General features: G+C 40.2%; 1 protein-coding gene across 1 annotated transcript in view; it reads right to left on the reverse strand.

The window, feature by feature from the left end:
* LOC140244098 (adenylate cyclase type 5-like) overlaps positions 1 to 22,546 on the reverse strand; it is a 170,306-nt gene that overhangs the window by 68,648 nt on the left and 79,112 nt on the right. The window contains exon 4 of the mRNA XM_072323745.1: positions 14,956 to 15,067. Coding sequence (XP_072179846.1) covers positions 14,956 to 15,067 — 112 coding nt within the window. The remainder of the gene's footprint in view (positions 1 to 14,955; positions 15,068 to 22,546) is intronic.

Raw genomic sequence — 22,546 nt, forward strand, 5'->3', positions numbered from 1 at the left:
ATATCTGGGTTATTTAAAGATGAAACTGTGAATTTGTCACGCGCAGTATGTTGTGACAAGTAACAAAATGCAATGATCCATCTATGGCTGAATTGCAAAGTTGTGAGAGCAGCAGTGAGGGCATTCAGTATGACACTCCTTTCATATTTTGTCATCTTAACATTTCCAGCCAGTTTGATATCAAGTCTTTACATACAATAAGTAAGCAATATTGGAGATTAAAGCTGCTGCAAAAGAGAGAAAATACCATGACAATATATGTGATAATTTTGATAACATATTTAGAAAATACTTCATGTTAAGTTACAAGTGCAGAATCATTGAAAAGATTTGATTTTTCCAAATTTGATAATGACCATGGTTGAAAAATGTTGAAAATGGTGTTTAGCAGTTTTTGCAGTCAAACTCTTCATATTCTCTCGATGATGACCATAGCTCAAGACTGATGTGCACTGTATGTTGCAGATTTTCTTCTTTTTGTTTTTGATGCACTCAAACATCTTGATGGCACTCAGAAAGCAAAGGTTTGACAATTTCTGAAATTGAGCCCAAAAGAATGTTACAAAGAGAGTCTTTAAAACTAATCCAGCGCTGCTCCGAAGCAAAACATTGCCTACTCGAGACGGCGCGCACATGATGAACGCGACCGCGAAATCGAGACTCCCTAACTCCCCACACGCCAGACGGGGCTGCTAGTCAAAAAAGAAACATCATCCCCGATATCCGTTTCCAGTTTTTTTTTTCTTTTTTTAAAGTGATCGAGAGAACAACAAGATCAACAACACATCCTCAGCAAGAAAAACAAAAAACAGGGGAAAAGCACTTCTACCATGGGGACTTTTCTTGTTGCCTTCTCTCAAGTTCACCAGACTGATTGGGTTCTGTTCTCTGAAAATGAGCAACATGAGACGGAGACATTCTTCTTGGACTTTTAGCCTCTTCAAGCAGACGACGGCATCCCATATTTCACCGATTTCCACACCAGGCATTCACGTCCAACGTTGGTATTTGCTTTCATGACGGATATGTTTGCTGTTTTACGGATTCCTCTTACAGTTGTCTCTCTACCCCTCTATCTCAATTAAACAGCAGAGTGTCTTGTTCACTGGCAGTGGATAAAGACTTTCATGATGTTGATCTCAAATTTCTTCAGTCACAGAGATATATTTCTGTATGGAGTTACTTAGCTACAACCAATCTGAAAAATCCCCTCCTATCCATGCCTCCCACCCCCCCCCCCCCCCCCCCCCCCCCCGGAAAGAGAAAACGATAAGTATATGAAGGCAAGTATGTTCATATCTTATTCTGATCAATAACTATATTCTTCTACTACCAAGTCGTCATGTCTTTAACAAAAGTGACACTGTGATTTCCTTTCAATGGACAACCGATTTGTACATAATGATGTTATCAGTTTCACCAGGAGGACCCAACAAAGTTTTGAATTCACTTACAAGAACACAAACACTCACAGGTCACAATCAACTTATCAATATTCACCTTTGATAATTTGTGAAATCTTCATTGGTAATAATACACTGCTGACCAACAGGACTTTTCATAACATCTTTCATGGTGGTATTAAAAAAAGAGAGATACAGAATCACTCAGTACCCACGGATTTTCAATCCTTTCAAGATCAACTCTCTATCTACAAGTAAATAATTGTAAACCATATGTATAAAGAGTTCCGATCTCTGTCTTGCACACAGAAGCATATAAACATTACCACCATTCTATTGCACAAACAGGAATTCACAGCAGAAATCCTTCCTTGAAAGCGGTTACTGGTATCCTCTGCTTCATGAAAAACAGCATCTACATGTATACCACTACTTTCACATGGAAGCAACATGTTGAATCTTGCTACAATACCTCATGCAGGTTGATGAGACCGACTACTGTAAACTTAATCCAGACACCTTGCTCAGACCAGAAATTGACAGTTGTAACTCATCAAGACACCTCTTCTGGGACACAAAGGAAACAAGGTGCCTTACTGAGTTTCATTCACTCTTCTCGTCCTGATGAAGAGACCTTGGTGAAATTTAGCAATTTGCCTTTTTTTTTCAGTATCTCAAATGTACACAAAATGAGGACACACTACCTAATTAACTCCCTTTCTTTAACTGCCTTGTTTCCTTGACTCTGAACAAGATAAAGATCAAGGAAATACCAAAGACACCAGACTAATTACATCCAGTTCTTTAAATGCTTTGTCATGCATGTGGGAGAGTGGTGTCAAGGGGCGTGTGCCTCAGAAGACAAGGGTGAACAGGGAGGTGGCTTCATGCCCCCATAAGAGGCCCCTTCTTTCTCTCTGATAACTGTTACACATATAGTTTAAACAGCATCCTAGTGAACAATTAATGTTTCAAGAGACACGCAGTTCCTTCATGGCTGAGATGAAGAAGGGTTTGACTCCATCAACTTTGTGCTGGCGGTAATGCCCTTCTGGTACTCAGCTGATATATTACCATGTGACATACGCTGTAGGTGCTTACTAAATATATCGTAAGAGGAAAAAACGGCCACAACCGCTCAGCATGATCTGGGACGCGTAGTCAATAAAAATCATTGAAGAAGTGATCTGGGATGCAGTCAATAAGAAACATTTAACACGCACACACACACACACACACACACACACAGAACACAACATAGTTATAATGGACAGACATGTAGGCCTACTGACTGGATGAGGTATTCTACAATTAATGAAAATGTTGAATTAAAAACATGCAAAGCTGAGCCTGTGCTACAGCCTAGAAGCATTTATTCATTTTTTGATAGATTAATTATTCTTTCAAAAGGAGTGTGGTTTTATTTGGACATTCATCTGCTTTTGGAGAGGTACATTTGTGTAAAAAAATGCTCTTTTAATTCTGAATGTTAATAATGTTTCTTGATTCCCGAGGCTAGAAACCACTCATTCTTTCATTATCAATGCAGGAGAGCCCGTCGCAAATGGAGCGCCGAATCCACTTTAAGAGCGGCACTTATGTATAGAACATTTGCAGCTCTTTCGCATAATGCAGAGCGCCGCTATAAACCACTTTTTAGCATCATGCACAATTTGTCTCCAGGGACTGAGGCTATCAAAACATGTCGGACGCTCGCGGCTCACGGCCCAAAGATCTGCGCTTGAGTAACGATATCGAGGAGCGGGCAAAAACAAGTTGCTGCTGGTGTTGCTGAATCACATCTCTCTCTCTCTTCCCTCGCTATCTCTGTCTCTCTCATGCCCCGTTAAGATCCCAATAAAAGTCGTAGCTAGAGTTCCTCACCATTCATTCCCAACCGCGAGGTTCTTCCATGCAGACTAATTTCTGCGTGCTTGTTTTCGAGCATCCTGAAGGTCATACGACGATAATAACACAAGACGTCTCTTCAATTCACTGCCGAGATAATTCTCCCATTTGAGAGCGTATTGTGGCCAGCCTTTGGAGAGCTCAAGGGTCTTGTACATTGGAAGGAAGTATTACACAAAGTAATGGTGACAATCCAATAATACATCACATGCTCCTGCATGCTGGACATGAAAGTGTCCTTTAAGACATAATGCAACCAAAAATCATCATAATTTTCCTTCCTAACATTCACATAATTCCTGTCTATTCTAGTTCTACAGATTTCTAGGATTTTTATGAAAAGTGACAAATATTAATATCTACAATCATTCTTTCCAAAGTTGTGCTACATTAAATAAGATTCATTTTTCCCACCACAAGAGCCATGACCTCTGATTGGGATGTAAATCAAAGGATAATTTCAGTAGAAAGCATTTTTGTTGAGGGGGAAACTATCTAAAAGGTATTCCATAACACATTAATTTGCCAGTAAGTAGGGGTTTTAGTGCTATACAAGATAAGGCATTTGGAGAAAAGCCCTGCAGTTACTACTCAGAATGGAGCAAATTGGACAATGCTTTTTGGAAGGATGATTCTGTAATGTTTATGTAAAAAGTAGTGCAAGTATGCAATTGCTCTAATTTTGATCTCAGAGAGCCACATAAATCCTGTAATTTCTCCCTTTACAACGTTCTAGTTGATACTTTGCAATATTTGAAGGTTGACTTTAAAAAGCAATCTTATTTTGATTGATACAAGATTTCAGTGCTTAAGAGAGAGAAGAGGTTGAAAAGAGCTGCTTTTACTGTAACACAGCTACAAAAATGTCAGTTCATACTTCAAAGCAATGAGGGTAACTGTGGTATATCATAGCGTGAAACTGTTGTAAAAATTAAAAAATGTAGAATGACTGGTCAGGATTACCGCTTGCAATTGCTACATAATGACCACCTATCATACCATATCCAGATCTTTGCCATTTTCAAAATGTAAACGGACTCAAATGATAAAACTCTAGATAAAACATCTGACTGTAATTGCCTCTGCCTAGAACCGAGGATTAACTTTAACTATGATCCTTGAGCACAAAGAATAAATGCTAATCCAGATTAGAGTGTGAAATGGGCAAATCAAAGCGATAACCTTCTTTTGAAGCGACCTGCATCTGCAGACGATTGCTTGCCACAGTCTGGCCGTAAACAAGTCTATTTTCTGACCACTCAACCAGGTGGCTAAACAGTGGAAGCACCCTCCGATCTGCACCAAATTGGTCGCATGTCAATTTTCATTTCCCTTTCCCTCGAAACAGAAATCCTGACGGGCATTGGGACGAAAAGTGTCGGAGTAGGAATTGAAGACACGCGACGCTAATCCTGCGCAGAAGCCCCTTTCAGTTCTGAACAGTTTCTTTTGCCTTTATGTGAAAATGACTACACTCGTGACGTCATACGTGTATCCTGACACCCTGTACCCTTTACATTCTCATATGCACACACAAGCACATGCGCTCAGATGTATGGTGCAAAAATGCATCGCTTATACGAAGACCTGAAGATACTGTATGCGCTATTTCACCAGTTGATTTCCTATTCTTGAATCTTTCACATTAACTGAGGTTTGCCAAACTGAAAACATGCCAAAACATTGCCTCCCTCCCCCCCCCCCCCAATTTACAGTGTAACACAGTTGCAAATGTATGAATTTCTCACAGGTGGGAAGTTAACCTGTTCTGTACGGGAACCTGGAGGCTTGCATGTTAAGTCTAAGGGTATTTCAGAACTTAGTATGGAACGGGCTAATAACTCTGCTTCTATGAAGGAAATTTAAGTTAATTCTTATTCTCGTCCTGCAGTTCTTGACCATACAATGTAAATCAAACCACTCACAAAATATCTTACCATCCCATATTAGCAAAATATATGGCAGATACAATTCAGTATTAAAAACTCATTGAAAAAGATAAGGTATTTTGTCTTTGTTCTTGTTTTGAAGGAGCATTTGTAGGTATCTAAATAGTGAAACACTCATCAATCTACATGTACATCATTTGTTATCTCCGCTTCCATTTTTTTTACATTTATGCAAGAGTCATGTCTTTCAACTTTATACACATAACTGTAAACATCCTGTCGAGTAAAACAGTACAAGTTTTTTCCAACAACAACAACAACAACAACAAAAGCACAAGATAGTGAATTCAAGGAAATCATTATACGGAGACATAAATGAGCAAAAAACAGGACATCATTAATCCAGTTTGTCTCCCCAGGCACATCATTAGTATCATGTTGACAGCGATAACAAGGGATCCACACATGATGCAAACTTTTCTAGAGAGTACTCCAGCGCATGGTGTTTAAAACGCAGGAAAAAAAAAAACAACAACCGGAAACTCAGGACATACAATGTATTAACAAGAAAAAGAGTTGAATAACACTGAATTTCTGATGAGAATGCATGTTGAGTAAAAGCAAAGGTTACGAAATATCAACTCCACCGCATCATGATGAAGCACGGGAACAGGCAATAAGATACATACAAGTACATGCATCACACAGACACACAGACAGGCAAACACACAACACAACACACACACACACACACACACACACACATACACACTGGAAAAAAACATGACATGCCTTGTAATGTCAACATGTGAACAGAGATAATTAATGTGATTTGTTCCGAGGCAACAAATGATGAGCAGGGAACTGTGTGCCTTAAAGGTATTAAGACACGGACTTGGGGTTCCCATGGGTGCCGTTCGGTGGCGTAATGACCGCCACTATCTTCATTACGAAGATTGACGATGGAAAGCTACAATGTAATAGCTGTCAATCAAAGTAGATAATGTATTTACAGGCAACTTTCTGCAGCTATTGTTCTCCAATATTGTTGTGATTCATATTCTTCATAACTTTTTTTTAATCTTCTTTCTTTATCTTCTAAAATTCTGATCAGGAGAAGAAGTGTGTTGACCTCTGAGTTTTGGCTGCATAAGGACTGTCATATATATGACATGCAGTTTGCATACAACTCTGTAATGAGTTCTTCAACATCTTGTTAAAAAAAAAAATCAACAACCCTGAAATACAAATATGAGCTAATAGGGCATTTCTAAACACCATTATCCATACAACAAGTGATAACAAATTTTTGTCCAATCTGGGACCATTGTCTGGCATTAGTACCCTTCAGATTCCTAAAGTAAGCATTTTTATACATACTGCAGCCTACACATGCATGCTTGTACCACAATGTGCATGGACAATGTCTCAGATTTAGGACAGATTTCTACTGAAATGGGGGCATCTGACTTAACATCACCTAAGCATGTCTCTCTGTGCTAGATTCCCCTTCTGTGGGGGAAGGGAATCACGTCATTCTCTCATGGCCGAATAATATCTGAACTACTTGTAGATAGTGTTCCATGACAAAAAAAAAAAGAAAAGAAAAGAAAAGAAAGTTGGCAGACACCACCCTCTGTGGTTAGCTTTTAGGCAGGTTAAGAGAATTCCATTGACAGCATTGGTCAACCTGTTCTTGGCTGACCTCTGCACTGGTCAGTAGTCAACAGATGCATTTCAATGGCTGTCGTTTTAGTCTGACCGCTGACCAGTGCAGAGGAGAGCCAGGCACAAGATGACCAAAGCAGCACATCTGTTTATATTGTCCTCTCTCTGACCGGTCAGCACAGAATTCTGTGAGTGTATTGAACTTTGAATTTAACCCATTGAGGACGAGTCTCGAGTATACTCGGGCAGGCATCTATGGGAAATGCGTGGTGTAGCAAAATCAAACAGTCCTCAACGGGTTAATAATGAGGAGCACATAACCCTTTGATCCTTACCCTATCCCAACAGCTCTCTAGTGGAAATTTTGTCATACCGTTATGAATGAAACTGCTGTTGTTTTTCAAACCAAGTGTGACAGCAATCACCAAAATGTCAATGTAAGGGCTTGGCAAGTTAAAGCTAAAGAGTGCATGGAGGCAGAAAGAGCTACGTGGGCTGAACACGAGGGCAGTATACAAACTCAACCTTCCTTTTAGCAGCCTACAGTAGCCATCATGTCATATAAAAGAAGTATGTCACCATCTTGAGCCTCCTCATATAATCTTTTCTTTTTTTCTTTCTGGGGAAGGGAGGTGGGGGGGGGGGTGGGGGTGATGATGGCTGGGGAGAAGATCAAAATTCACCTTTAAAAAAATGAACACACATCCATTCAAACACAAGAGACTACCAGTCTTGTAAGACTCAGGAAAAGCAACATCAGAAAAGATACAATAGTTATGTAGGACACCAGATAGTGGCCTTCCCTGTCATTATGTGGGATCGAGACTTGAACTTCATGGATCTACAAGACTATGCCTCGAGTGTACAGATCTGTTGAATTACATCAACCTCCCATGAGAAACATATTCATTTTGAAGTATTTGATGAGTGAAAATTGTGCCCTACATTGCAACTTGTGCATGTTTGTATGTGAGAGAGTGAGAAACTGTGCTGTTGTTTGATCCTCCCATCCACTGTAAGATGTGATGTGTTGGAAGAACTAGGTCGTGCCATCGCAAAGTATGATGGAACGCCGACGTCACAAATAAATAGAGACTTGATTGCCAACTTCAGACATCTTTTGCCGCCCCCTCATCAGATAAAAGATGTGTTTGGCGAAGATGAATTTCACTTAACAGACACGCCTTGTGCACTTTTGTAATACAATCAATCATTGTTTAGAATACAACGAAATTTACTGTCTGGTGGCAGACATACACCCCCTCCCTGTATCCGATTCCAAACGGATGGATGACTGAAACAAATTCAACCTATAATATCCAGGAAAACATTAATACATCTTTGTCTTGATGCTGTATCTATTTATATAAAATATATCCTTGATGGTTGTCCTTCATCAGTTCGATTAAAAACTTATTTTTTTGAGCTTGATGTTGCTCATATATATATAAAGATATGGATATCTTTAGCTGAGACCCAGGACACTATCGCGTTGTACGATTTGAGCGTAAATAAAAATGAAACAATCAATTTTCATGAGATGAAAAGTTCACATAATAAAAAGTGGGTCAATTTATAAACGTTGTTAAAAATATAGGGTAAGATAGTGTCCTTGTGGGTATAATTTGGAATATTTTACCAGAAAAGCGACCACCAAAAAACAGAAGATATTTATTGCAATTTCACTCATTTGACGTACATAGGCTGCGCCCGTCCCACCTCCTCTACTGGTGCCTCCCACTGGAGAGAGAGAGAAAAAAAGCAACCTCGACACCACAAATACCGTCTATTGCGGGGGGAAAATAAACCTCAATTTCAAACTTTGGCCAGCCTCAACCGCCCCCTCAACACACGAAGACAAGCTCAGGAAAGATGAGTGGCAAGAAATAGACACGCTCCATAAGCACTCTGGAAGGTAATGAATTGTCGTTCAGTATGGAACGAATATTAAAGTGGAAGGTGAATGCCACACTTTCGGTTGTTTGCGGCTGTATTCAGCACCACAAAGAATGAAAAACGACACTAGAATACCATATTTATGAACATGAGGTTTCAGAGGGAGAGAATAATTTGAGCCAAAATAAGAGCAACGGACCAAAATTTAAAAAAAAAAAATGCTGATGAGACAAAAATAGTATATAATTCCTATCAGTACGCTACGCTTCCCTCACGCCCATTTCTGAGCAGGAGAGTAAGCCATGTGGCTGAATGAAGTTTGGTATGACCGAAGATTGTGATCAAGACTGTTGAACACAGAAAACTTTGCAAAGCATGCATGAGGGGAATAATAATCCATCATTTTCGCCATTTCTCTCAGTTTCTGAGAGTAAAATAAAAAAACAGCTGCTTCCATCAGCAGTGCCTCGTAATATCTCAAATTCATCTTCATGACAAAGGGGGGGGGGGGGAGAGGACAATATCAAACTGTGAATAATTTTTGTTCATCCATGTAGTCCATAATGCCATTAAGCGCCTGAAGCATGTGATTTGTCAGAGAAAGAAGAACAACTACCAATTTATCAAAAATTTTAATCTACAGCCCAGCCGGGTGCTAACTGTATACGCAATATGTTTAGCGAGTCTAAATTTTTGTGAATCGGGGCTTCCCGGTGACTTCACAAGTGGTTGGATTCATGATCGTGGAGTACAGTGCTGAATGGAGAAACGTAATTGTGCATGTCACATTCGTATCGGGATCAGAGTCAATATTTTCATGTGTCTTAAATTTCGCGAATAGCACCTGACACGAGAAATTTGTGGAAATGTAACCTCATGAAATATTTGGTGTATATAGTATATGAGAATACATGACAATCTGCATTAAAATAATATAATGTCAGATGTGATTTAGACATAAAGAAGTTAATGTTTCAGTATTGAGCAACATGATATTGTACCTGTATCATCTCCCCATACAGAGGAAACTACAATACAAACAATTTTGAATGTCTCGATTCATGCCATCAGCCTGATCGAAGCCTGCGATCAGCTTGAGATTGGTTCGGATATTACTAAAGAAATGGTCCCTCCAGCCAATTTTCGTGCCAACTATCACTCTTACAAAGCCCAAAGGATGGGCTTTTTTTCAATACCCAAACACCTTTTCTCCCCTTTCTCTTCCACCATGGAAAAGTGGTATCATAGACATTCTCTTATGACAAGAAAATCCATTTTGCCGGCAGCTTTGCCAGTTTCCGTGGGTAATCATGACAAATGTGGACCCACCACCATCGCTATGCCGATCAGCGGGGGCGCGCCGTTCTTCGCACACCTGACGCGACCTTTCCACGCACACTTGCTCCGTCTTCCCCGCATCTTGACAGTTGAATGGATTCATTCATCTCCATCTTCGGTTTCCTAGCAACCCCTCATCAGAGGGGATGGGTAGGAGGAAAAAATATGATTTCAAAAACAGACCCATTTACATACGCTTGCCCTGATTCATCTCTTGTGTGATGTGCCACCACATTGGGAGGAAACGTTGATTCCAGTTTAGGACTAAATGTGATTTGTGGGAAGGCTTACGACATCCATGCCTTGCAAACATTCATCATGATTTGGTTCCCAATGACAGAATTCTACGCTGATTGGCCACGGGCACAAATGCGAGGGTTGAATTGAAAATGAGCTCATATGATTCTATTCGTAGCTATATGAGGCAAAAATTTGATAAAAGATCAACAAAGAATTCAAGGATAAGAATCAAGTAACTCTTAAAGAAGTGGTATACGTGATGAAATTTGAAGGAGACCGTCATCTTCAAGTGCCACAAAATGTCATTTTCTATCTTATTCTTTTATCATCAATTCAAATATGAAGCATAAGACTTTATCTGTAAATTTGCTTTCAACAAGTAACCCCATCACCTTTAGGGCAAAAAAAAAAAAAAAAAGAACAAGAAAAAAAAAGAATAAATTGAGGCATCACAAGTGAATCATATTTGTCGCTGATTGCCCATGATGGTATATATAATCTGATGAGCATGAGTTCTTCATGACATGGATACCCCTATTTGGTGCTAACATAGAATTCGGGGCCAGTTTTGATGATAGCATAGCATCAAATGCAAAGTGGCCTGCAATCAAAATATGACATTTTGTCTTTATTGGTTGGGGTGGGTGTAGGGAGTGTATAGGGAACGATTCAAGGGAGGTTCAATAAAATCACGATATTCTCCAAGCAAAATTTTACTCTTAAGAAGACTCTCTGGCTCATGGTTGATGCTCATTATATGATTGGATGGCAGTCCATCTTGGGAGAGGGGCTTTAGGTTCCAAGGTGGGGGGGGGGGGGGATGCATTACCATCCTTATCCCTCCCTGCATGTGTGTGTGTGTGTGGGGGGGGGGGGGAAGGGGTATTCACATCTTCACAAGATCAACTGTCACATACTTGGTTCTGAGGGAGGATGCCTCCAATCAGAACTGTGGTAATTGAGGTTAGCCAGTCTCATAGCGTTGAGAGATGTGTACAAGCTTTTGATCTAGGGTATCTGATAATGCTGATGACACCATCACAAGTTCCCATGGAGATTGCACGTATCATTCCCACAAGTTGCATTTTAGTATCCTAACCTTTTGAATCATGTGTACACTTAAATCATTCACTACCCAAGCAAAAACGATTTAAACAAACCATTAAATAAAATGATATTGGCTTGGATTGGCCAGCACTAATCACTTATTGTTGGCCAGAAGTGATACTAGCAACAAATAAGGAATTTTTGTGTATTGGCCTTGAGTAACCTTTAACTCAATGAAGACTAGTCCCTAGTATATTCGGGCAGGTGTCTATGGGCAATGCGTGTTTCCCAATCAGCCCATACTCAACAGGTTAACATAATTCATTCAGTTCCTCCGTGAAGTCTTTCAGTGCAGAGTGCTGTTTCAGTACACAATTATACCTGCCTGGGACATGAACAAAGTATTGTCCTACAGTATTTCCAGTAGAAAAGATGTGAGATCCATGGTCCTACATGGTCATGGTATATACATTATGTTTTATGGACTGCAAACTTACAATGTTTTAAAAAAAAAGAAAAGAAAGAAAAAGTGGTTGAAAATGAAACTTTAAAGGGTTGACAAAGAGGAGCATGTCACCTGAGATACACATTTCTGCTCCCAAAAACAGAGCGAGCTCCATAATAACACCCATAAGGAGAGACTCAAGTGCATCCCAGTAGGGCTATTTGCATGCAAAACCCAATTCCCCACTTAATGGAGAGGACAAATGAATCGGGTGAGCGCGAGGAACGGGGACGATTTCTCACCTAGGAGCACAACATCTCGGCTCTCGTCAGAATTTCACAGAAACCGAAAATGACTCACAAACTTGCTTGTTCCACTTCTCCACACCACCTGTAATGAAATCTAAGCAGGCTAACGGCTGGAGACTGGTTTCCATGGGAACGGCCAAAACTCATCCCCAGAGAGAAAGGGAGCCCCCCTGACTGATATCTTGTACATTAAAGAGTTTTGTATTATTATCAATCATCTTCTTATTTCGCCACTTTTCTCAAGGACTTTCACAAGAAACACATAAGCCCTTAGCAGGGTAAATTGGCAATTTATGTAGCAAATCTTGTTATGTCTACACCATGCATCATTGGTAGTATTCTTATGGACTTCACTGAAGCTACTTGCAATTAAATAATAATTGCATTTCAACTTCTAAAATCACTCATTTCTGGTCAAGAACAAATAATCTATTTGGATAGAGTCCCTGAAAGACATAATTTATGACTACAAATGAAGAAAAATAATAAACAGATAGATAAAAAAAGAACCTTCCTGATAAAAATGCATGCATCATGACTTGATAGCATCTTCTTTGCACAGGGGTGCATCAAAAAAGTCATATTACCCTCTTAGGGGATGGGGGGGGGGGTGGGGTGGGGATGGAAAGCAAAATTTCATGAACTATCCCTTCTTCTAGACTGTCAAAGACAGAAAAAGAGAGAGAGAGAGAGCTAGATTTTTCAATGATGACACGGCAGGCGACAGAATCGGCGATGGAATTGAAACGCCGGCAGACTTTTCAAAACAGTGACACATCCTCATCCCGCTCTGATGCCCCAAGCCCGGGGGGCTTTGACCGCGAGATTTCACGCCTCGCGGCTTTCTGCCACATCCCCCCCATGCCGAGGAAGAGACGACGGAGCGGAAAGAAATGTCTCTGATTCCCCGCAGAACTCGAAAGAGTGTCGAGACGTCCGCCATGTCGGTATTTCCCCCAAGCAACACTAATCACCCCCATCACCTCCCATGGAGAACTGCCATAACTTGCGCCTCAATCCCACCTCGCCTTAATCCCCGACTTTCTGATGGCTTTTGGCACCCACTTATTCCCCTGTCAGGACAGCCCACAAACAATATCAAAAACGATCCAACTGCACTGAAATACATTAGTGCTTTTATTTGCACAGTCTGATAATTTTCTCTGTTTTCTTGTCATTCTGGCCATTGCCACTGGGTAATTCAAACCTCCAACTGAGTCCCATTTGAAGCTCCAATTAGCAAATAAGGAGGGAATAAGAATATTACGACAAAGAATACTGTGCATTTATTCAATTCTATTAGTATCAACAGCATGCATCAACAGTATTCATGTGTCAACCCCAGGGTCCTGACCCCATTTAGCAATGAGTTCTTTGACCAATACTCCACCACTTCACAACAGTAGGATTAAAAAAAAAAAGAAAGTATAAGACGATTTGTAAACAATGTCACATAAAGCTTAAGATGGTAGCATTAACAAATGAGCTCTATAAGATTGGAATTGCAAGCAGTGAATGTATAGAATGAATTGGGAATCACGTATGGTTAAGATTTTAATAACATTCCTCACTATTCTTTTTCTTTGACTTCCCCGTGGCCTGAAAAAGGGCTTTCAAATATTCATGAATTTCCAAGATTTTCTACGGCTATGGGAATCCGTATAATGCTTTAAATTTTGACACAACATCGGAGGATATCATTATTTCTAAGGTCAATTCCTTTAAATCCTTATTTTTTTCTTAAATTTCTACATGATATTTCATAGTCTCTCTGAAGATGACATCTTTACTTGAATCTGTAATTGCATTTATGATGCTGCACTTTGTTTGGCAACAACATTGCCTTTTAACTTTGTGAGTCTATCATTTTTTTTTTTATCATGGACATCATAATTCCAAATACCTGACTGCTTTCCCATCGAATGTGGCCCTCAGCTTACAATTTGCAGTTGTTTCTTTCAAATTCATTATTGCCACAATGTATTGCACCTTCTGTTGTGCAACCCCCAACTTCATTGTGCCTTTTTGATGCATTCCGCTCATAATGCTGGCTAGAGATTAGATGGAGCCAGAGATAGGCAGATATTCTGATAAAATTGTTGTCTGTAAGTGCATCAGTGCATCATGTACCTCATTAAAAAACAAACAAACAAACAAACAGGCATGTACAATTATAGGCCATTTTGGTGGAATCTGCCTTTTTGTGGCATTCACACATTTCTGATGGCATAGGTAAAGGGCACAAATATTTGAGTAAAAACAAAATAGCTCTTCTGCAAGCAAGATACTAAGATTCAACCCTAAATTTCCCCGGAACTAAGATTCAACCCTAAATTTCCCCGGAACTTAGCCATGACTATGTATGAGGCACATTTCACAGTGACTTCAATTTTCATGAGTTCTATCTAGTAGACGGATGTTTGCGAGATTAACAATGTACAACCAAATATCGCCACTGCCCCACATGTGCAAAACATTCAGTCTCCAGGGAGGGTAGTCGTTTTCTTTGCTTCTTGAAAACGGATGAAAATTATACCTCGTTCTGCAACTGTGCTTCTCTATAATGAAATATAATAGCCCCGACAATATGTCTACAGCACAGCATTAACTCTTGTCAAAATGTACCTCAGATACATGTTTGAAGAATCAGCTCTTGTGTGCCAATGCAAATCTATCGCAACAGCCATTGCAAGGGTGATTTTGAGGAGAGCTGTACGCAATCGTCTGCGCCGATCAGTGTTGGCACAGGGCGCCAGCGCACAGAGCAGCTGCCAGGGAAGGGGTTAACATGACGAGGAATTGTGGGCACGTACCTGGGCTAATCTGTCGAAGCGGGCAAAGAGCTCGTTGAGTAATTTGACCAGCTCCTGGGCCGTGCAGGTCGAGGAGAGTTTGGTGAAGCCCTCGATGTCAGCAAACAAGATGCTGTGAACAGATGCAGAGGAGAGAATGTGAAGTGTCGTGGGGGGTCAAGTGGTTGCGATACTTGGTTTACAGCTAACGTGGTGAAGAAGCACGGAGGTTCAAGTCAGCCACCGAATTAAGATATCCAGTAGCATGGGGACTTATTTTGTATTCCAACAGTCGCATCGCTTCTGCAGCGAGGACATATTCATCTCATCATCACCCTAGACTTTCCTTGTGATGTTTGTAGCCTCAGAATGGCTCCTATTTCAACTATGTTTCTGATGTTGTCTGGCAGAATTGCTTCGGCACATTTTACATTATAATGTACAGGGACAATGAAAGTTTATTTGCAACTCATTTTCATGGACATTTCAAAAGAATCAGATACGAGTTTCTTCACTTTGTATCTCTCTACAAATTAAATTTGTTAAGCAGTAGATGACAGGTTCGAGTCCCACTGGTTCCTTTTTTCGACATGTTTGTTAATTTACAGATCAGCAGTTGCAATCCTAACAAATTTAATTTGTAGAGGGAGACAAAGTGAAGAAACTTGCATCTGAACCTTCACCCCTCTGAATAATATCTTTCTTTCATTTCAAAAGAATCTTTGCATTTCCAAACAAAACATGAAATGATGACATGTGAAAAGTTGTAATCAGTCTGAGCCCTGTATGTCTTCAATGTTAAAATCCCTTAAAATGCAAGTTATTGATAGAGTTCTGATGTACAGAACTGGCAAGTAATGGATTCAATGAAATCCATGTACACACACACACACACACACACACCACCACCAGATGTGAAATTACAGGGTGGTATGTTGTATTTTCTGATGAATTAACTGTTATATTTATGTGCACAGAACATGTGAAAATGAAGATCTACAGGCATACGAAGACATCAAAAGAGTATCGAAAGAAAATACAGAGGAATACTGCATAGTTTGAATGAATATTAAAAAGCAAAGATGTAGAAAGTCAAGAGAAAAATGCATCTGGTAATATCCAGTATAAAGCTTATATTCTACTAAACGCAGTTATCTTCAAGTAATTTGTACAAAATGAAGGGTACTGAAGATGCAATAGAATGTCTTTAACTCGTCACTTGGCTGCTCACATATTGAGAGTAAACATTTCAGTTACCTCAAGGACTTCCCACATACATGTATTTAGTGAAGCAGAAAAACAAAGTACGTTAACAAGATTAACATCTGAGCGAAACATTACATGGTGTAGCCACTTCACATCCTCTGCGGACTTCACAGCCTAACCTTGATGTCTGGAGTCAGACTGACCTGGATAGACTCTTCTCAACTTTTGCCTCAGCCTGAAATGGGGGCATTAATAGATCTTATCATACCAAGGCCTTAGCATTCTTAGGCCTGACTTGCTGCAGAGTACACATCCAACAACACTCTCCCGCTGCGAAAGCATTTACAGCACTCTGGCTTCCCTATAAACATACCCCACTGTAATGTATTTTAATTCATATTTCTTCTTTCTTTTAATACCACAAATTCAGTGCAGTGGAACTCAGTCTCTGTACTACACTGATGATATATGGTCCATGATAACATACTGAATGCGATCCACAAATGCCCACAATGAAGCATTTTATAGAGTAAATATGGTGTCCAGCATAGAACCTGTGGATTATACAATATATTGAAGCAAATATTATAAAACCAAATAAACAGGACAGAACACAGAAAAAAAAGACAAGACAAATCAACCCAAGGACTACAATTTTACAAGATCATTTTGGTATAAATCTATCTTCCTACCTATTCATTTAATATCTACCTATCTGTCTCTATCAATCTATCTTTCTATCCGTCTATTTGCCTGTCCATCTGTCTGTCTGTCTGTCTATCTATCTATCTAAACTTATCTATCTTCCATCTATCTGTCTATCTATCCTTCTCCTCCTCTTTTTTGCCTGTCTTTACTGCTTAGCTCTTACTAATGGTGAAAGAGGATGAAATCTATTGGTGAACCGACACATTTCTGCATTCCTCGTCTTCCTAAATATAAAACAGATATTCTTCTTCTCTTCTTTCCTTAAAACGACAACAACAACAAATATTCCTAGCTGCTTGACTACATGGCAAAAAGTCAAACTCCCTGAGAATCGCTCTTCATTGTATTTTGTACCTGGCACACGGCTGCACATAAACCGCAAACTCTCATCACGCCCATATTGAAATGGCAAATGATTGCATCTCTTACAGGCCTCAGTTCACATCGCCTCCCCCTCACTCTAGCTGTTTGGAGATCAATGCCCTTACTGTCTGTCCAGGCAAGCTGTCTGTCTACAAGTCTGTTCTCTTCGCGATATATCTTACATATGTATATATCTCTCTTCTCCTTGTTATCAATCTAACGCATTCATCTACTCTCGGACATTGCTCTCACACATTATTTAAAGCGCATTCATCTGTCGAACAGATGTACTGATTTAGTACTGATTAATGCAGGCATGGCATTTAAAGTGGAGCCATAATGTATTCTGGCTCTTTATTTCTTTATATCATTTTCTGGTGATCTGAGTAAAATGCAATTTGTTCGCATGCTTTGTAGCTTTTGTTAAATATTTCATTACAACCTGTGCCTGAGCCAATTTGCATTAATGCGTAGGTGCTAACTAGGAGAAGGTCAGACGAGCTTTTAAAAGGGCCCGTCTTACAGGAGGAGACATTGCCGCGACTGTCGTGACTCATCAGTCCCTGTGACTCGTACGACTCAAAAGATCCCAAGAAATGGTTTGTGCTCCCACCAAGAAGGCAACTAAAGGGAAACTTCCAGGACTTTTGCAAACAAGGAGGCAACTTATTCACTCAGGATGTTGCGGAGATGTCATGGCGACGTCTCCACGACATCTCTGCAAGGTTGTGGAGATTAATCTCCATGACTTGGCTGCGACTAAGGATATATTGCCTGTACGCGACTACCCAGAGACTACAAAAAAGTCTCCAAAAAAAAAAAAAGAAGAAAAAAAAGAACATGTTCAATTCTCTCCCGACTCACTGGACACTTAACAGACATCTCTGTTATATATACATGCACATGAACATTTATTCTTTTCATTAATACAAGCAATTTATATGTGGCACTTCCATGTTAAATCCCACATTTTGTTGGGCTGTTTTTAACTATATTCTTCTGATCAAAACTCATGTCTTGAAGTCTGTGGTTCAGAGGTCACTGAGGTCATTATACTAACAGTGCACTGGCTTATTTCTACACCTTTTAACATTCGATTTATATCATTCACATATTTTCTGGGTGCTATGTGAGTATCAGCCCTGAGACAAAAGGTATTGTAACTGTCTCTATGGACACAGTGCTATAACCCAGTAAATACCAACTTGTATTCTCTTGCACCTAATGCAGTGGAGATGATGTGGTCTAAATCCAACTGGTCAATAGCACAGAGATGCCAAATAAATTCCGCGTTTGCTACATCCAATGACAGGGTGGAAATTGTTTACAGTGATGAGCTGGAGACAAGGAAATTTGTGTTGATATAAATTGGAAAGACTGGCCCATGAGCTGGGACACTAAATTACGACAAGTCGGGAGTCTCATCCGGCGAGTAGCTTTATATGGATGTGAGACATAGAACGTGATGAAAGCTGATGAGACTGAACTGACAGGGGTTTTTGTTGTTGTTGTTGTTGTTGTTTTTTTTTATTTGAGATTTGAACATATGTATGTACCCATTTCCAGGATACAGTAGTGTGATAGAAAAATCTAATTCAAATGTTCAAACCGCACTACAACTGGAGATACAGAACCCATGGGCCCGAATTCACGGAAGTGGTACAAATGAAACCATGGTTTAAACCATAGACAAAAACCATGGAGCGCCAAGTGTCGCATGGAATATTTCATTACTAAATCAGTCATTCCGTCGATGAAATGATTATTTTGTAACGAAATGACAACATTTTGTATCTACCTAAATGAACATTTCGTCCACGAAATGATAATTTCATTAACGAAACGGTCATTTTGTTCATGGTTTTTGTCCATGGTTAAAACCATGGTTTCATTTGTACCACCTTCGTGAATTCGGGCCATATAGTGCTGAAGTTGTGTCTTGCCATGAGAATGTGTTTTTTATAAGAGCAGATTATCACATTGAATATTTCATTCTCCCGGATAACACCAATGGATACAACTCCAGAGGCAGGTAGAAAAAAAAAATCCTTTGGATGGACAACATGAAAAAATATATATATCTATGGATAATATATGAATACAAGTAATGCACAGAACTTTACAATGAGGCAACATGGCAGAAAGAGGTCTCAAGTGCTTCGTGCAGGGCATTGCACTACCTGAATGAATGAATATTGAACATTTTGCACAGCGGCAGCCAAAAATAGCACAACAAAAGCCAGCGACTGATTTCTCTGGGAGCTGTAAAAAAATAATAATGACTATATTAGGTTTCTGATATTACCAGATCTCCTAGCCGAGAGTTTCAACTGGAGTCACACATGTTAGAGATGCACTACTGTGCTTGAGATTACCACATGACTCACTGCAGCTGACAAAAACATCTTAATACTCAGTGTTGAATTATTAATGCTGTCAAGTCATATCAGTCTGCTAAGAACTGTTGTTAGACGGAACTTTTTGAAAGTTTGAACTTGGATCTATTCTCACATAAACCTCCTGTCTCCTTATGTATTTTTTTTGTCACTAGGTAAACGCATCACAGGGAATTCCTGGACACCACCTCCCTAATGGTTTGATGCTGTTATCTTTTTATTGCTAATTTCTGCTTTGCAGTGTTTATGTTTCAGAAAGGGTAAAATAAATTAATATCTGTCATTTTAGCCATCTGTTGATATTTTGTGCGCAGAATTTTCAAAAGCCTCTTCATTGCTAAATTTATATCTGATTCCTAAATTTGAAGCACTTTTTTTTTTTTTTAAGAAGATCAAAATCTATCTTCTCTCTCTCTCTCTCTCAAATTGGGAAGTTCTTGTAAACCTCTTTTTGATTTTGTGGAGATTTACTGTATTTACACTGGCTCTGCTTCATCTTTCTCCAGTATAACATTAATGCAGTGAAATTGATAGGTGCTGATTGGAAGATGATGCATTGATATCTACAGCAAGAGTCCACAAGGACAAAGAGTTGTTAAAGGGATGTTACAGATTTGGTTGAGATGAGACTTGAGGTTTCCAATATTTAAAAAAAAATTAAATCCAGATTTTTTTTTTTTCCGGAAATAATGAGAAACCTCTTACGAAATATGAAAAAGAGCATATAATTCTATACAGAGGAACTTCCTGTTTGCAGTTGGCTCAAGTTTTCTCAGACAAACTGGTCAGTGCTGCTCAAAATAATGTAAAAGTAATGTTGAATATGAGCCTACTGTGTATTACACCAGTGGCACTTGTCATATGAGCTTGCACACTGCCTGATTTCTGAACCAATGCCTACTGCTACAAGTGCTAACTGCAAAAGGGAGCAATCATATTTAAATAAATTTGACATTCTGGAAGACCCCTTTAAGCTGAGAGAGAGAGAGAGAGAGAGAGAGAGAGAGAGAGTGCAGGGGACCAACCAAAGTGGTGGTTCTCTTCTTCCTGTCCAAAACCGGAGGACAGCCTGATGAAAGAAAAGGGCTCATCTTCCTCTCAATGCTAATTTTCTCACCGCAGACAATGCGCTGTGGAAATTGGGGTTACCACAAGGGGGGGGGGGGGAGAGGCAGAAGATCTTAAATACGTGTCATTAAGGGTGGGGGGTGAGGGGCAAAGAGTTTGGATCCCTCTCTGCATTCAGACTGATAAATGATGGGCATCGTTTCTCAGCCACAAGTGCCGGGATAAGATCTGAGACGGAGGCTCTCGTGCCAGGTTGGCCGGGCGGGATCATCTCAGACATGGGGATGATTTTAATGCGCAGCGGCAGATGGCAGCACGTCCCTGTAAGAGCAGTTTGGGGAAAAGGATGACAAGGGGCGGGGGGGGGGGGGGTGGGGGGAGATGGGCAACTTGGGGCGGAGAAATCAATAATGGAGCAGAGATATAGAACATAAGCTGTTGCCTCCTCTTGCAGTTGCCGTCAAATCATTGGAAAACAGAAGCATGAATAGCGTCTCGCTCACAGCGCCGTCTGGCTGTGGGCCGTGTCCTTTGCGAGAAAAAATGGAGGCCGGCGCTTTGTTGCATCATCTCCTTCCAGAATATCAGACAGGGCATCATCTTTGCTCAATATGACATGAAACGGCAAAAAATACCATCGGTATTTCTCAAACACTGCTTTGACTGTACACATGCAGTCTGTTTTTAAACTTCACATGTAAATGCATCTCCCAAGCAATCTTCACTAAACTTGATGGAGTCCACAATGTTCTCTGTCTACCTGGGTACTCTTTGTTAAAGAGCTACAAAGATGCAGGAATTTCTGACTTAATCTCTGTTCAGTATATAACTCACGCACTTTTGGTGAGCTCCTGGCCCACGCTAAAAAACCCACGCCAAGCAGTAAAAATTCCATTCAATAACTACTATAGCAGAGCCGCGCTACTTTTACGATTACCCATTTATGAACGTGGCCACAATAAGGGATAACTGCCATGGTATAAGATTGTAACTGAATGCTCACTCTAGTGGAGGTACGGCCAGGAAATTGTGGCCTTTGACTGTGCAAGGAATTTGGACCGGAGCCTGGTGCTGCTTTCATTCATAAACTATTTGGTTGGTGCCTGCATGGTGCTGATAACAGCAGCGCCAAAATAGTCTGAGTTTAGCGTGGGCTATTTTGGCTGATGCCATTCATAAACTTGAAATTTTTACTCCTTAAAGGTGCATGGTCCCGGTGTTTTAGTCAAATGCGTACCGCACGGCGCAAGTTTCCTATAGAGACCTACGCTATCGACTCCTCTTTAGCGCTTACGCTTTGGCCCACTTCCCGAGTCCGAAGAAGTCCAATTCACTGTAGTCAGTGGTTGGATCACAGTTCGGCTCATGATTCGCTGAGGGGGATGACAGGCTTTACCAAACTTCTTTTGTGACGTCATAATAACAAGCACATATGCACGCAACCTGGAATTACTACAGACTGCGCGATGCGCAAAGAAGACAACAAAGGCAATGTTACTTAGCAACAGCTACGCACTTTACTCTTGATGACAGCTCAACTTCGGTAATCTTCGTATCAATGCTAACGGTGATCGGCAGTATCATCAACAGTGCCCTCTACACTACCGGGACTATGCCCTTTAACTCAAGCCTGGCCCTAACCAGAGAGTTACTGTATAAGCTGTTATTTTCGTGAGGGTTTAATTTTCGCGAATCACAGTTGGATCGCATACTTAACCACAAGGGAAATGTCGCGATGCGCTAGAGCAATAATGCATTTACGTTAGCACAGCGTCAATGCACGAAAACAACATCTCGCGAAAATGTCTGTGACCTCCTCATTCGCGAAAATATCTGTACGCGAAAATAACAGCTTATACAGTATTGAAAGG

The sequence above is a fragment of the Diadema setosum genome, chromosome 20, assembly GCF_964275005.1.
Source record: "Diadema setosum chromosome 20, eeDiaSeto1, whole genome shotgun sequence".
NCBI lineage: Eukaryota > Metazoa > Echinodermata > Echinoidea > Diadematoida > Diadematidae > Diadema > Diadema setosum.